A 16,087-nucleotide genomic window follows, 5' to 3' on the forward strand; every position below is an offset into this window, starting at 1 on the left:
ACTATTCATTCTCTTGAATCAATCTTTGCTACTCTCCCTCCTCCCACTGCTACATTTTCCATCCTTCTATCTTTCTATCTTTCCTTCTTGAGCAAGCATTTGGGCAGGTATACTGCTACCTACCTAGTGGGCTAAAGGGCAAGAGTAATTATATTTTTGGAGCATTCTACAAGATACTGCTGCCTTTGCCTTGTTTACATATGACGCAGTTACCCGCAGCGATTTTTTATTTTTATGACGACACAAGTGTAATACAGTTCACATTTCTGTGTACTATAACACAGACCTCAGTGAATACGACAGGGCCATTCATTTTACACCTTACAAAAAACTGCCACGATTTACCGCTTCATATATGAACAGGTCTTTAGTGGGCTAAAGGGCGAGCGCAAATCATATACACTTGGAGCATCCTATAAACTTCCTTCATTCTAAGAAAGGAGCCCCAAAATAATATCGCTTACATCCTGGCTTCACAAACCAATGAACAATGAAGACATCTTTACGGATCGTATTTAGTGATATATGTACATCTTTTAATGCCTCTCTTGCACACACAAGCAATGCTAGTGAATGAGGAATACATTATACAATTATCAAATCTATATACATAAGTGCCATATTTGCCTGGAAAAAATATGATTAGTTGTGCATATACAAAGGAATGATAAAGTTTATACACACATATAATATTTACAAATATGCACATCCATATAAACTGGTATATTAGCCTTTATACAAAATTTCATATCATCAATATAATAGTTTATACAACACCTACGTGGATCCCTGTCATTTGATTGGAGGATTGTTGGTCACATGATATTCAATAGATGGTATATTGCACGGTCGTGCATTTTTGGTTATATGCGCCGTGCATTTTTGGTTATATGCAGACTGCGTACCTCTCTGCCGTGCGCGCGCGTATCCCTGCGTGTATCTGACGCGAAGGCAATCTGAATGTAATCGAGAAGGCTTGAATCCAACTTGAATTTATCTTTAAATAAGGAGTAAAGCATAATTTGTTGATTAACGTTCTATTAGATCTTCTTCGATGTTGTATAAAACAAATAATGAATGTTTTTCATTCGTTCAATAGTGCAAATATTTTCATTCGTTGAAAGATTAACATTAATTCTATTCAACTCGGCTGACGCCTCGTTGAATAGAATGTTAATCTTTCAACTCATGAAAATATTCGCACTATTGAACTCATAACCATTCATTATTTGTATAATATATATCCAGGTTTTGGTGAAGATATATTATTACTGCAAATAACATAATCACAAAGACTTACAAGAAATAAAAAAAAAAGTATCAAAATTGTTGTATTGCTTTTGGAAACCATGGCATAGGCGAAGATGATGCGCTAGACTATGGAAATTGGCTTTTGGTAAATTTTTGATAAATTTTTGAAAGTCTTTGTCATGGTGTTATATGTATAGTCCTATAGGAACCATGGTATTGTTTAGGAATGAGATAGAGGTCAAACTGCTTTGCACAACAATCATGTTCATTTGAACCTTGACCTCTTGTGAATGAGAAAAGAGCAAAAAATTCTAGCCTTGATGACTGTTTGAATACATTTGAAAACAAAGCCAGCATATGTTTTGGTCATCAATCCATTTCCATTATCATATGCAAAGTAATTATTCTCAAAATCAAATTTGTAGAAAATTATTCAGTCAAGCATGCTTTAGCAACTACCTGTCTATGAAGACAGCATTTTTCGTTTTCCCTTTAATATGGTTTCTCATTGAAACCTGTACATAAAGTCCACTGTTCACCTGCCTATAAAGACCACTATTCATGTTTCCGTTGAGCGGTCTTTATATACAGGTTTTACTGTACCAATATATGAATAGGTGTCTGCAAGATTGAAGTACAAAGCAAAATATTAACAGTAGTACCCTTAAAATCACTAGAAAATAGTCATATTGCTTGTAAATATCAATTTTCCCTTCTTCTTTCTATCGCATTCAATGGCTTGATGATGTTAAATAGTACCTTTAATTTTAAAAAAAAGGACTTTTGATCTCCTCCCTGACTTTCTAATCAAACTGGGAAATATCATTGTAATATTGAAGGCTGTGTTGGTGTTGATGTTGATGATGATGATGATGATGGTGATGGTGATGACGATGATAATGGTGATGATGATGATGATAATGAGGATGATCCCTGACATATCCAGTCACGCTTAAATCTTTGCAGAATATTACGAAAACTTTGCATAAATTCAAACAAAACTTATATCTCTGAATGATGAGAATAATATTCATAAACATATGCTGTTATTTACTTATAATCTTGAGAATACTTCATCAAACTCTCTTTTCCCTTAATATTCAAATTGGCAATGTTCGACCCCAATGAAGAAAACTTACTCTCCCCATGTCATGAATGGAATACATGCTTATGTCATCTGATTCTACCACAGTCCCATAATTGTTCATTTCGATCAAGCCATTTGTAAGGACTTGGGAGGGGGCGGGGTCGGACGGGTTGCTATGGGCGGGATGGGTTCGTTGACTGGAAGTGCGCGGAGCAGGGGGCCCTTTGCATTGATGATATCGGCCACGGCCAGCTGGGCGTCCCTCATGTCTAACTGGTGGACGGGGCGGAGTGAGCGGAGTTTGGCCGAGGTGATGGAGTCGTGGTAGCGTGCCTGGGGCTTGGGGCCTCGCTTGACCCGGTTGCCCTCCTTCACGACCACGCCCGGTGATAGCTCCATGGATTCAATCTGGGTTGAGAGAGAAAAAAAATGGGCATGATGGGTCAAAATTGCGGTCAGTTAGAATTATGCAAGGTAAATCAAATCTAGGAATCTATTTCGACTATTTAAAAAGATTTGCTTTGAGTGTGTCCAAGAAAGCAGTAAGGGAAAGCAAAACATGCAATTAATGTTGTAGATCCTTTCCACTGCCCTCAAAGCTCATTTCTAAACTAAAGATCAGAAAGAGGAAACCATTAAATGACTTTGTTTCTGAAGATTTGATTTTCAAAAACTAATGGACCACCCAAAAGTAATTCTGAATGTAGTTATACTAAGTAATGTAAAATTATATTGCACATTCATTTTCATATTTTGTTGATTTTGTTAATATGATAATTTTGAACTATCACTGTATTTCAGACTAGCTAGAGTTATTTCACCTTGTAATATTCGAGATTTCTTTAACTTTGCATGACACCTCATCCATTAAAATTTGCTAAATGAGAAATACTTCACTACAAAAATATTTGATCTTGCTTGTATGCATAGAACTATTATCCATGATAACTTACCAGGGGTGGAGGAAGTGGTGAGATGCCGCCGGGTACTGCCGCGTAATCCATGTGTTTGGTGCCATGTGAGTGGTGACTGCTGGCTAAAGTAGCGAGGCTTGCTGCTGTCTTCAAAGGTTTTACACCTAACATGGAAATGAATAGAGTGGGACAGTGAAATTAATTGAAGTGTTAGAACTGGTCACCGTGTTCAGATTCACTAGAGGTACAGTGATGTCCATTCAGCATTAATGATAATAATGATAATAATAATAATAATAATAATAATAATATGTCTTATTTACCCAGGGTAGCCCTATCAGTATTTTACTGTTTTCCCGAGGGCCCTGCAATCACATCATTAACCCGATTTTAGACGAGCTACCACGAAAAGGTGCTAAAGCATTGAAGCAATTTCTTCCTACCAGGAGCCCATTTACCTCACCTGGGTGGAGTGTGGCAAATGTAAATTAACATCTTTTAACTGCATTTACTAGTTTTATTTGAACTCCAGAACATATATCGACTGAAAAGAGCAAAACTACTTTGTAACTAACCTAACCTAACAGACAATCGCAATTGAGCCCATACCCAGTTTTCTTTTATAGCTCACAGTCAAACCTGCTTTAGTGACCACCTGTCTACAATGGCCACCTTTTTAGTTTCCCTTGAAAATGTTTTTTCATTGAAACATGTACTAAAGGAACCTGTCTACAAAGACCACCTGTCTACAGAAACCACTTTTTGTGTTTCCCTTGGGCAGTCGCTAAAGACAGGTTCGACTATACCATAACTGAAGATAATCTTCAAAGTGTGCATATAAAAAATGTGAAGCATGGATGCATTTTAAAGACATTGCTAATTAAACATTGTCGAAGGGGTCCTATATGGATCTGTAACTAACCAGTCTTAGTGCCGTCCGATGTAGGTATACCACGGCTCTTTGTCATGGCTCTGACCTCTGCCTGTTGCTTGGCCATCTCGGTCTTCTGTTGGGAGATGTAGCGACCCGTTCTCATGGCGACCAGACGGGCGTGGGCCGCCTCCACCGCAGGGTCCACCACTGCATACTGCGTCCTCACTCTGCAAACAAGAAAAGAATCATGTAATAATATCTTTGTGTGTCGATTGACCTAAAGTATACCATAGGTCTATACTAAGCAGAACTCATGTGTCACAGTTTGTTTTGGTTGCTATAGCCAAGCAACCTGCATGTACACTGCAGGTGATTGTATCGGTCACTAATTTTCATGACCTTCACAGAGAAAAGCACAATATGTGAATAAAAATGGAAATATTTTCAATTGGACGACTTAGACAGAAAATTTTGGTTGCCTGGAGGGATTTTAGGTGTCCAATAGCATGTGGGCAACTGCTGAATTTGAGCCCTGAATTGGGAGTAGACTGACCACAGACAAAGCAAGTATAGGCTTTGAGTAAGCAAGCAATGAGACCTACTTGCAGATGAGCTACCTAGAGGCAGACCAATGAAACTTTATATTGCTTAAAAATGCTAATTAGGCAAGTGGGAGGTTGCTTACAAAAATGAATGGATCTACTGAAGTGGTTTTGCAAACGCTATGCTCTGCATGGTCAAAGGACCACTGCTCAAACCACTGAAGTGCTCCTCTGACCACAGCTTTTACAAAAATAAGTGCATAGCCTGTACAATATCTTGCCAATAACAGCATTACAAGTTGCTTCATATTTTGTACATATTATGCAACTTTGAGAACATGAATAAACATTCTCACCATTACCGCTCACCCCCCCCAAAAAAAAAAATAAAAAATAAAAAATAAATAAAATAAATAAATAAATAAATAAAATAAATAAATAAATAAATAAAATAAATAAATAAATAAATAAATAAATAAATAAATAAATAAATAAATAAATAAATAAATAAATAAAACAAAAATGACCTGCAATCAAATTCAAAAAGCTTAAAAAACAATAATTCTATACATCCACCTATCCTTGGATTAACAAAGAAATATTATGACCTAATTATCCTTCCAACATAATATAGGAGTACAGGTTTACCAAGAAACTGTACCTCTTATGATTAACAAAAACAAAGAACTAGCCACCCCTTCCCCACCCCCACACTAGATGACTATTCAGACAATTCCCCATGCAATACCTACACAGCTTTACAAGAGAAACAACCTGCAACTAGCTCCTAAGACAGCTACACATAGGCAACTACTGGAGGTTCACATGGCTATAAATGCTTTCTTTACTAAGTACGTAATTTCTATTTTAGGTAGACCAAATGTTGTGATAGAAATTAACAGAAGGTGGTACAAAAAATCAAATGAAAATATACATGGAAATTCTATCCTACCCCAACATATACTAACAGTCCACGGTCAATTATTGTATACAATGTGCTTTGTGTTGACACATCTTGTGCACTGCGGTGTAAACACAAACATTCAGTTTTACACAGAAGCTTGAAGTTTGTTTTCGAACAGGGAGTGACAACATTCAATCTTACCTTCTCATAAATCTTTTTTTGTCCCTCAAATCCAACTTTCGACAATTTCTTATGAGAAAATGTCAAAAAATGAACACAAACTTGTTTTTTAATATGAATCATGACAATAGACATGCGGAACCATGTACTTGTATAGAAAGGTCAAACAGGAGAATGTCGCCGACAAAGGCCGTTCTAATGAAGAATCATCTTGAAGCATTCAGCTCTGCCTCGCAGTAAATGCCAAGAAATTAGATGTCTTTTCATGCTTAATTTTGTAATTTATCAATATTTGTTTAAACTTTGACATTAAGAACAAAAAATAAAATCTGCAGTCAACTGGTAAATGTAAGTACTGTCCTGAGATTATTTGTCTGGAGATTCACTTTCGCGGGAGAGTCTATCCTAGGTGTAGTTTCCAGGGGGTACTTATCACTGGAGATGATTGTCCTTGGAACACAATAAAGCTATCCATATTCTCTGATGTCCCAACTGAGAAGATGTCTCAGGACTATTTTCTTATATTAGATAGCTTAGACAGATACCGAGATGTGATTGGTCCAGAGCTCGTCACGTGATATCAATTGTGAGGATCCAAATTGTTATATTTTCCTGGCCGGTCACTTTTCGGTGTTATATTAACCAGCTGGTGAAATGAATATATTTTTAATCAATGCATGTCGCCCTCTTGAGGACTGTATGTCACCAATTACACACATTACACCATTACCGAGGGTCATTTAATTTTTTCAATATTTTTTTTTCATGAATTTTTTTTTCCATTGAAATTATTTTTTCCACATTTTCTTTTTTTCCCCAAAAAATGCTTTTTTGGGTATTTTTTTTTTTTCCCGAAAAAATCCTTTTTTAGGTAAGAAATTTTTTTTTTTCGATTTTTTTTTTTTTTCCCCAATTTTTTTTTATAATTTTTTTTTTTGTAAGGTTTTTTTTTCTTTCTTGAACTATCTCGACAGATTATTTTTCCGTAATTTCCGAAAAAAAAGGGGAATTTTTTTTTTCGGGCAAACAATTTTTGGACCCCCCCCCCCCCCCCCCCACAAAAAAGGGCTATCTAATATAACAGTTATTGACTGGCAGGGGTATATAACATTCTTTGGACCCAAAGGGAGTTATATTTCCCCTCGTGACCATATTTTCCCTCAGCGCTGCGCGCTTCAGGAAAATATAACCACTTGGGAAATATAACTCCCTTCAGCGGTCCAAATAATGTTATATTACACCCCCTGCCAGTCAATAATTGTATAATATTTTTGGTGTGCACAATATTTCAACAAGCATAACTTTGGAATTTCACAAAATATAGTGTGGGTGATCTGCGACGCACTGCGCATATAAACTTGTTTTAGCTGCATTCAGGATTTGGACACACACTACTTTGGAATCTTACCGAGTACAATGTTAAGTGAAATGTAATGGATTGTGGATAGACAGTATGTTTTGCACCATGCAGGATTTGCAAGCAAATTACGTTTGAATTCTACCAACCCCAATTTGAGCTAACTGTGAGGCTTTGTGCACAGAAAGTCTAACCATTAGCAATTTGGTGGTACAACAAATTATCAAGTGATTCCTGCAGACACTAATGTCCTTTGGCAAGACATTGATCTACATTTGCCACTCTCCACCCAGGTGTTAAATGGGTACCCGGTAGGATGCGAAAGCTAATGTGCTTAGATAGGCAAGTGTGCGCTTGTAAAAATGACGCCTGGCTGAAATGCTCCCCAGGGAGTGGAGAATGTGCATACATTGTGTGCGGGTAAGCCTGAATCCGATGACTGGGGTAATAATATGATTGCAGGGCCCTCAGGGAGAACAGTATGAATACTAATGAAGCTACCCTGGGTAAACAAGAAATATTGTTATTATTATTATTATTATCACAGGTGCCCTTTCGACAGGTGTAGGTTCAGCGGACATTCTTACCTGTGTGACGGCAGCTTGTCAGGGTCCAGTCGAACGACCGATATAACGTTGCCCCTGTCATCATAACTGACATCTTTGCTACCTGGTGGTCTGCCAGCTTGAACCTGCACACAAAGACAATTACAAAATGGATTATAGTGACTGCGGTCAGACATGGCCTGGGTACCTGCAGCTGGGTACCTATATAGAAATGTTGGCATTATCGTGAAACAGGAAACAGGTCTTACTTTTTGTATACCGCCATTCGCTTTGCACAGTGACGCTTCATTGTGTCACACATATAGTGGTCTCCTTTTCCCCACCCCAATCGAAATGAATTGGTATGGTACTTTCTAAAACCTCAATACATAGCACAAATTTGTTTGTTTGAATGCTTTTGCAGAGCTATGGGATTTAGCAAGTATATGCCTGAAGGTAAGCACACCGGGACCTATGGCTGACAGACCTTTCCAGGGGGAGAACATCATGATATATATATCAGTGTACATGTATTACTAAAAGGTGAATTGAACATAGAATCGGTCTTGAAACTGATACTGCAATATCCACAGCCATAGTGATTGACTACCGGTACACACATTTCAAAATTTGATCTCCACTACTTTTTGTATAAAGTGTGTATGAGGTGTGTTGGCATTCTGAAATATTTAAAAAATGCACCCCTGCACAAAATTCCCGAAATTTGAAAGGTTTTATCTTTCATACTTTTGCAATGAGAGATACCAAGGTTGTGAGCAAGCACTATAGTCCAGTTGTAAAAATATAGTTGCGATATAACAGTTAGTCTTACTAATGTGTTCACAGTAGTCCTTGGTCTAACACTTTACCGTTAACAACCATCTAATACTTGAATGAAAACTAAATATGACACCACAAACATAAAACATGGAAGTGTCTCTGTGAGTGTGATCCCCGAAGACCTGATGAATATGCTGAAATATGGAACATAAACCATCTCCTTATGAGAGAAAGTCATGGAGAGAGAAACTAGATGGAATTTTGACTGCGCGCAGTCGAAAATGATGCCTCCGCCATAGAGCAATTTAAACAAGTTTGGAGTTTAAATCTCCAGTGGTTCTTGAGATATCATGATAACAATCTCAATGTATGGAATTTCATAAGTTGACCTCTGTGACCCTTGACCTTTGACCTACGTGCTCCAAAATCTAATCAGATTGTCTTCCTATGGTGATACACACTATCATTAAGTTTGAAGTTTAAATCTCCAGTGGTTCTTGAGATATTATGATATGGTGATACATACTATCATTAAGTTTGAAGTGAAAATTCTCCAGTGGTTCTTGAGATATCGCGATAACGATCTCAATGTATGGAATTTCATAAGTTGACCTCTGTGACCCTTGACCTTTGACCTACGTGCTCCAAAATCTAATCAGATTGTCTTCCTATGGTGATACACACTATCATTAAGTTTGAAGTTTAAATCTCCAGTGGTTCTTGAGATATTATGATAACAATCTCAATGTATGGAATTTCATATGTTGACCTCTGTGACCCTTGACCTTTGACCTACGTGCTCCAAAATCTACTCAGATCGTCTTCCTATGGTGATACATACTATCCTTAAGTTTGAAGTTTTTACATCTCCAGTGGTTCTTGAGATATCATGAAAACAATCTCAATGTATGGAATTTCATAAGTTGACCTCTATGACCCTTGACCTTTGACCTACGTGCTCCAAAATGTAATCAGATTGTTTTCCTATAGTGATACACACTATCACTAAGTTTGAAGTTTAAATCTCCAGTGGTTCTTGAGATATCATGATAACAATCTCAATGTATGGAATTTCATATGTTGACCTCTGTGACCCTTGACCTTTGACATACGTGCTCCAAAATCTAATCAGATCGTCTTCCTATGGTGATACATACTATCCTTAAGTTTGAAGTTTAAATCTCAAATGGTTCTTGAGATATCGCGCTAACAAACTCAATACAAGGAATTTCATAAGTTGACCTCTGTGACCTGTGACCTTTGACCTACGTACTCCAAAATCTAATCAGATCGTCTTCCTATGGTGATACACACTATCATTAAGTTTGAAGTTTAAATCTCCAGTGGTTCTTGAGATATTATGATAACAATCTCAATGTATGGAATTTCATAAGTTGACCTCTGTGACCCTTGACCTTTGACCTACGTGCTCCAAAATCTAATCAGATCGTCTTCCTATGGTGATACATACTATCCTTAAGTTTGAAGTTTTTACATCTCCAGTGGTTCTTGAGATATCATGAAAACAATCTCAATGTATGGAATTTCATAAGTTGACCTCTATGACCCTTGACCTTTGACCTACGTGCTCCAAAATGTAATCAGATTGTTTTCCTATAGTGATACACACTATCACTAAGTTTGAAGTTTAAATCTCCAGTGGTTCTTGAGATATCATGATAACAATCTCAATGTATGGAATTTCATAAGTTGACCTCTGTGACCCTTGACCTTTGACATACGTGCTCCAAAATCTAATCAGATCGTCTTCCTATGGTGATACATACTATCCTTAAGTTTGAAGTTTAAATCTCAAATGGTTCTTGAGATATCGCGCTAACAAACTCAATACAAGGAATTTCATAAGTTGACCTCTGTGACCTGTGACCTTTGACCTACGTACTCCAAAATCTAATCAGATCGTCTTCCTATGGTGATAAATACTATTCCCGAGTCTTAAGTTTAAATCTTAAATGGTTCTTGAGATATTGTGATAACGGTCAAACGGGACGGACGTACGGACGGACAACCCGAAAACATGATGCCTCCGGCACCACCTTCGGTGGCGGAGGCATAAAAAAGAAATGGAAGGAACAAACGTCTTGCGTAGTGTCAATTTACCATTCTGTTAAAGTGCAAAAGGAGTAAATCTTTTTTCTACTATCTCATATCTCATCTCATGCAATGCCTACTGCCAAAACATGCAAAAGTAATGGAATAGGCAAAGTGAAATTGGAGAGAAATTTGCTCCCCTCCAATATCCAATATGTTAATTCTTTCCTACATTTATGTGTGCACAGATAGGCTAATGTCTTCACTTTCCAAAGATATAGTCAGTGAACAGAGAAAAACAGAAATACAACAGAAGTGTATAGATGAAGGTGACCTGTGTGTGATGGGTAGGAGGAATTGCCCCTTTACAATCCTAAGAATATGATGAATTCTAAAGTATAAAAAGATACCAGATACCAAATGTTCTCACTCTTGCTAATGGTATGAACACTGCATGTGAGCAACGAAGAAGAAGTTATAAAACGATAGGGAAGAACATGACACTGTACCCCAGGGGTGGTGTGAGAGGGGCTCCCTTGCCCCTCCCGAGAAGATTTTCACATCTGAAATCTAAAAAGTTGTGTTGTGATACCAAAATGTCCTCACTCTTATAAGAAAGTGAGAATTCCTTTCAAAATTGCTCAACTGCTAAACCCCACAAGTAGATGTGTGAGATATCTTTCAGTGAATCATTCAATGAATACTCACTAGTCTAAACCCCGGCAATGCTTTTTTCTTCTACAGTGGAGGAAATACATGTAAGCATTTTTAAAGAGAACATACTTTACAACAGCTTGCCACGCTGTAAATTAATTTTATTTATAATTGTACACTTAGAACTTCATGCAAAGGGTCATTAAAATACATTGAAATGGGGACCTATTAGTGTATATGATCTTTACTAATGTGTTCAATAAGTGAATGTGTCTATAGAACATTAAATCGGTCCCATTTTACTTAGATTTTTAATAATCTAATGTAATCTTCTTTCTTTTTCACTTCACTTTATCAAACAATTGTCAAAATACCATCCCCTCCTATAGTATCATGAAGTTACCAAATAGTTCAGTTGATAATAGAACTACAAATTACAGGGGTGGGGGAGGGGAGGCATATGTTGATCCTTTATCCATACGACCTCCTGGTTATGAGACCACTATTCTACCACTGAGCCATTGCGCCTCTGACGATTAGAGAAACGGTTCAAACAATATGCAAACATGTATCTAATTATTTGATTGACATGAACTATAAGCTTACACTCAAATCATAAAAAGTACTGAACCACAAATAAATTGCCTCTGACCCTAACCTTGAGTATCGAATGGCATGATGATGGCATGTGATCCAAGATGGAGTCCCTGACGACTTTGGGCTCGCTGGCCTTCCGTTCTGCCTCCAGCACCTCCCTCTCCATCTCGTCCAAGGACTTGTGCATGTCTCTCAGCCCTGCCGAGCGTACCCGGCCCTTGTGGGGTTTGAACTTTGGCTTACGTGGACGGTGGGCCTCTTGTTTCGCCTGGATATGCGGGAAGAAAATAAAAATTGAGAAGAAGATCCGGTTCAATACCTGCATGAACACAATCTTGAGAACAAAATAAACCTCAAACATGATAAAATACATGAGGATATTTTAAAGGCTTGCAAATATCACTGTCTTGAAAGGAAAACCTCCTGGATGTTTGAAAGAAAACGAACAGAGCTGCTCAAAGCTAAATGTGGGCAAATATCTAACCAAAAGGAATGACATTGATATGTTCATAAGATGAGAAGAGGAAAAATAATTATTGGCTAAATTCAACAGAGCAAAAACAGGCATTTACCTACAAGTACATGTATGCTAATCTTTTTTCTTTCTTTAAGCACGCAAATGGACATTTATATTAATGAATTTTCAGACAAAAATCCTTTTTTGTGTTGATGATTGCTGTGACTGTGAAACTAACGGAAAATTGAACAATGCTACAATCCCTACCTTAGTCTCCTCTATGATGACCTCTTCACTCTTTGGTTCCGCTTCCTCTTGCTCTGCGTTTGCCAATCTCTCTGACACATCTTCGGTCTGATCCCCTCCCTCTTCCTTCTCCTCCTCCCCATCCACTTCCTTATCTTCCTCTCCTCCTTCCTCCTCTCCATCTGCAAGCTCGATATCGGCGTGCGACTCGCAGACAACGTCCTCAAGGATGACATGGTGGGACATGCCGGTCACGTCGGTGATGTCCGTGCCTGGCTCCGAGAGCAGAGGGGACATGAGTGGTCGGTTCTTCTGGGGAACGGAACCCTGGGCCCAGGCATCGGGTACGCAGGGCATGGGCTCTGCATGAGGATGGTAAAACAAACCATCAAAAAGTGTGTAAGAAATAATTCATGATTTGTTGTGTAATCATCAAAATTCAACTAGAACTTCTGATGTATCCACATGTGTACTACAAAACGTTGGTTGCACTTGTGCAACATTATAGTACAAATTCTACTTATACATTTGCATTCTCAAATACACTGAGCAAATAATCATCTTACTAAAATACGATGTATCTCTTTCTAAAAAAAACACTACAAGAACAGATTACACAAAGTACTTCAATATATCCTGAGTCTCTTGTGACATTTATACAATTATGCATTTCATCCTGTCTTGGCTAGATTACAAACAATTCTCTTCTCTAGAAGGTAGAAAGGGACAAAGATTCAAATTGAAAATGAGAAGTATAGAAACAGCTTCAAATTGAAAATGAGAAGAAAAGACTTTTTAGTGTGACAGGATTGATATATCAAAATATATGTAGTTGTTCAAATACAATTAACTCTGCATAGGTTGAATCTGTTGGGACCGCAAAAATGGTTTGACCAAGTGTGAAGAACACATGTTTTGCATAGGTTTGGTCAAAAATTTATTTAACTTGCATGAGTTATGCAAAGGTAACTGTATATTGAAAAGAGGTCAACTGGACTGTATCAACTCACCATCTTCTTCTAGCCATGTTGCATCATTCTCTGGTTGTGTCTCTCCTTCATCTCGAGCAAGAAACTGCCACTGAAGACAAATATTCAACAACAACAAAATAATTCAATATCTTAAAGTACATTTAAAACTATTTAAGAATGCATACTTAATAAAAAATAGTGAAGCGTGGAGACTGCATAAACTCAATAAAACAAGTTTAATGTTTGAAATAGATGCAGAATCGAATCACTATGAAAGACATGCTTCTTTTTTTTTTCAGGGGGGGGGGGGGGGGTCACTGATTCCAATTGATGTATTTTAATGTTCCTGATCTAAAAGCATCATGTTGGTCATTTGAAAATAAATCATCATCCCTGCGACAAAGTAACTAACTTCAATAATATTGTTATGTGCCCACCAAAAGGATGCAACTGGTTAATAGCGGCCAGACAACATGTACCATAATTCATCTTCACTGACAGTTTTCTATCCTCCTTATACTTACCTCAATGATTTGAAGTATCGCATCTCTGGCCTGTGTAACTACATAGGGGTGGAGCTGTTTCTGTATATAGTTGTCGTAGATAACAGTCAGGGCAGAGTCGACAATGTTTGAAACAATATCAATAACGAAATCCTCCCCATCCTCTTTATCAAGCATAGAATTCCTGAAAAAAGAAAGGAACACAAATGAAAAAATTAGGAGAAATAAGATGAGGGGAAAATTTATCAATTTATCAATTTATGGATAAGGGAGAAGTAATTGGAATGAATAATATAAAAAAGATGTACAGTAGAGAGAAGAAAGAGGGGAAGGGAGAGGGAGAGAGAAAAAGAGAGAGAGATAGAGAGCAAGAGAGAAGGTAGAAATAAGAAAAATTCCAGGAAGGGGATAGAGATTATAAAACAATAAACAGACAGAATTAAGGATAGAGATACAGAATGGATAGAAAATGAAGGGCAAGATGAGACAACATTGATATGTATTTCTGAGTCTGCAATTTCTTATCCTATTGTAAGTGTAAATGGCAAATAACTTTTCTGTTCTATAAGATCTTGATTCCATTGTTTGTAAGTTGCATCAATTCTCATGTTTTCTGTTAAAGTGTGAATTTGTTTCGAATTTCAGAATTTGTTATTAATTAAAAGCTTTATGAAACAGGCCCCTAGTCCTGCTGGCAATGGGTTATTATCTTACCAATCAGTTTCTGTGAATCTTCCCGGTATCACGTCTGAGTTGACCGGTGGTACCGGTACCGATGTACTTCCTCCCCTGTCTTTGTCCTTGTCCTTGGCCTTTTCAGCCCTGGACTTGGACACCGTCGCCCGAGACATGTTTGGGCTTCCCGGTATCAAAAGAGTTGTTCAAAGAATTCTAACAGCAGCTCGTTTGACAGACGCTTATTTGTTTGTTTGATTGTCCACACACTTATCCTTTAACTTTATAATCCTGCAGGAAAAAGACAAAAACGTTTATTCCATCAAAGAATGTGCATCCATAGTGCATAAAGAAAAGGTATAGATCTATTGCACGTACAAAGTAAACGGGGGGAAATAGAATTTATTAAGTTAGGGACTGTTATCTTAGTTTACGGTTGCTAACTGAACTCACGCGCGCACCCGCACCCGACTGTCGGTATGGTATGCAACTGTATTGTGCTTCAGTTTGCTGTGAATCCTGTGAGAAAGTGTATATCATAAGCCTTGTTTTTAGGAAAAACACTCAAAAAGAATAAGAAAATTGACATGAAACAGGTAACAAACATATCAACTTTTAAATCATGACCTTTATTTGGACATTTGATGAATACTTACTTCATTTTGGGTATGTTTTAGTAGGGTATCTCCACGCCGGAGTTACGGGTCAAATTTTGGATAGACTTCTGAACTAGCGCCATTAATGTCCCCGAAATTTGGACACCAAATCATATTTATAAACATAATCATTAGGCCCAACACAGTTAATTAAACGTAACATTAATGTTGACCTAGATGTACTACTAGTACTACTACAAATAGATCTATAGACTGTTATTTAAATTATAATGATAGTCTAATGGTGAATGATTCAGTTTCAACTTTTTTCAGCTCCGTCTCTCTCATGCATTCTCAACTCGATCACATCAATTGAAAACAAAAGTAAAAAGACAAGACAAATCCTGCCTTGTGCCATCACCCAAGCCGTCATGACAGTTTGGTCAATGAATGTTAACATATTCAATAACTGACTTTCAGAAAAAACATCTAGAGATCTGGTGGGGGGGGGGGCATAATCCCTTTCTCAAGTTTATGTTTGAAATTTAAATTGAATGAAAACAAAGTGAACGACAATATTTTTGACTCGACAAAACAAATGAGTCTTTATTTTACAAACTTGTTATTATTTCGTCCGTTTATTATCATTAATATTACTTACCACTTTTACAATCTTTTAGAATTCAACATGTCCTGAAGTCTACATTTTGACACTCCTCGAAAAACGTTAAGAGAAATTAAAACTTCTGTTATTCTGCTTCACACCAGCTTCGTTTTTTGCATATGGGACCAGGGTGAATTGTTAATGCTCCTTTTGCACAGAGATGTATACGGAGCACGTACGCGCACGTACAATCAACTTCACTAAACTGTCGTTGCTAAGGCTATTGAGCATGCTCAAT

At 37.4% G+C, this 16,087-nt stretch overlaps 1 protein-coding gene across 1 annotated transcript; it reads right to left on the reverse strand.

Moving 5' to 3' along the window:
- Positions 1-2,443: 2,443 nt before the first annotated feature.
- On the reverse strand, positions 2,444-16,077 carry LOC578284 (uncharacterized protein C2orf81 homolog). The gene is made up of 10 exons (XM_030979160.1): positions 15,847-16,077; positions 14,629-14,880; positions 13,936-14,098; positions 13,451-13,520; positions 12,462-12,802; positions 11,799-12,056; positions 7,697-7,800; positions 4,175-4,353; positions 3,292-3,416; positions 2,444-2,746 (listed from the first exon to the last, which is right to left on the reverse strand). Exons 2-10 carry the CDS (start codon positions 14,763-14,765, stop codon positions 2,465-2,467), a joined length of 1,659 nt encoding a protein of 552 aa, XP_030835020.1. The 5' UTR covers positions 14,766-14,880; positions 15,847-16,077; the 3' UTR covers positions 2,444-2,464.
- Positions 16,078-16,087: the final 10 nt, after the last annotated feature.

This window comes from Strongylocentrotus purpuratus, unplaced genomic scaffold (genome assembly GCF_000002235.5).
Source record: "Strongylocentrotus purpuratus isolate Spur 01 unplaced genomic scaffold, Spur_5.0 spur5_scaffold_10, whole genome shotgun sequence".
Taxonomy (NCBI): domain Eukaryota; kingdom Metazoa; phylum Echinodermata; class Echinoidea; order Camarodonta; family Strongylocentrotidae; genus Strongylocentrotus; species Strongylocentrotus purpuratus.

What these genes read in the sequence shown, in the direction of transcription:
- LOC578284 (XM_030979160.1), bottom strand. Translation starts at nt 14,765, where the DNA reads ATGTCTCGGGCGACGGTGTCCAAGTCCAGGGCTGAAAAGGCCAAGGAC. An exon ending in CATGCCATTCGATACTCAAG is followed by an intron (nt 7,801 to 11,798) that starts GTTAGGGTCAGA and finishes CTTTGTGTGCAG; the next exon opens with GTTCAAGCTGGCAGACCACC. An exon ending in CACCACTTCCTCCACCCCTG is followed by an intron (nt 2,747 to 3,291) that starts GTAAGTTATCAT and finishes CTCTCAACCCAG; the next exon opens with ATTGAATCCATGGAGCTATC.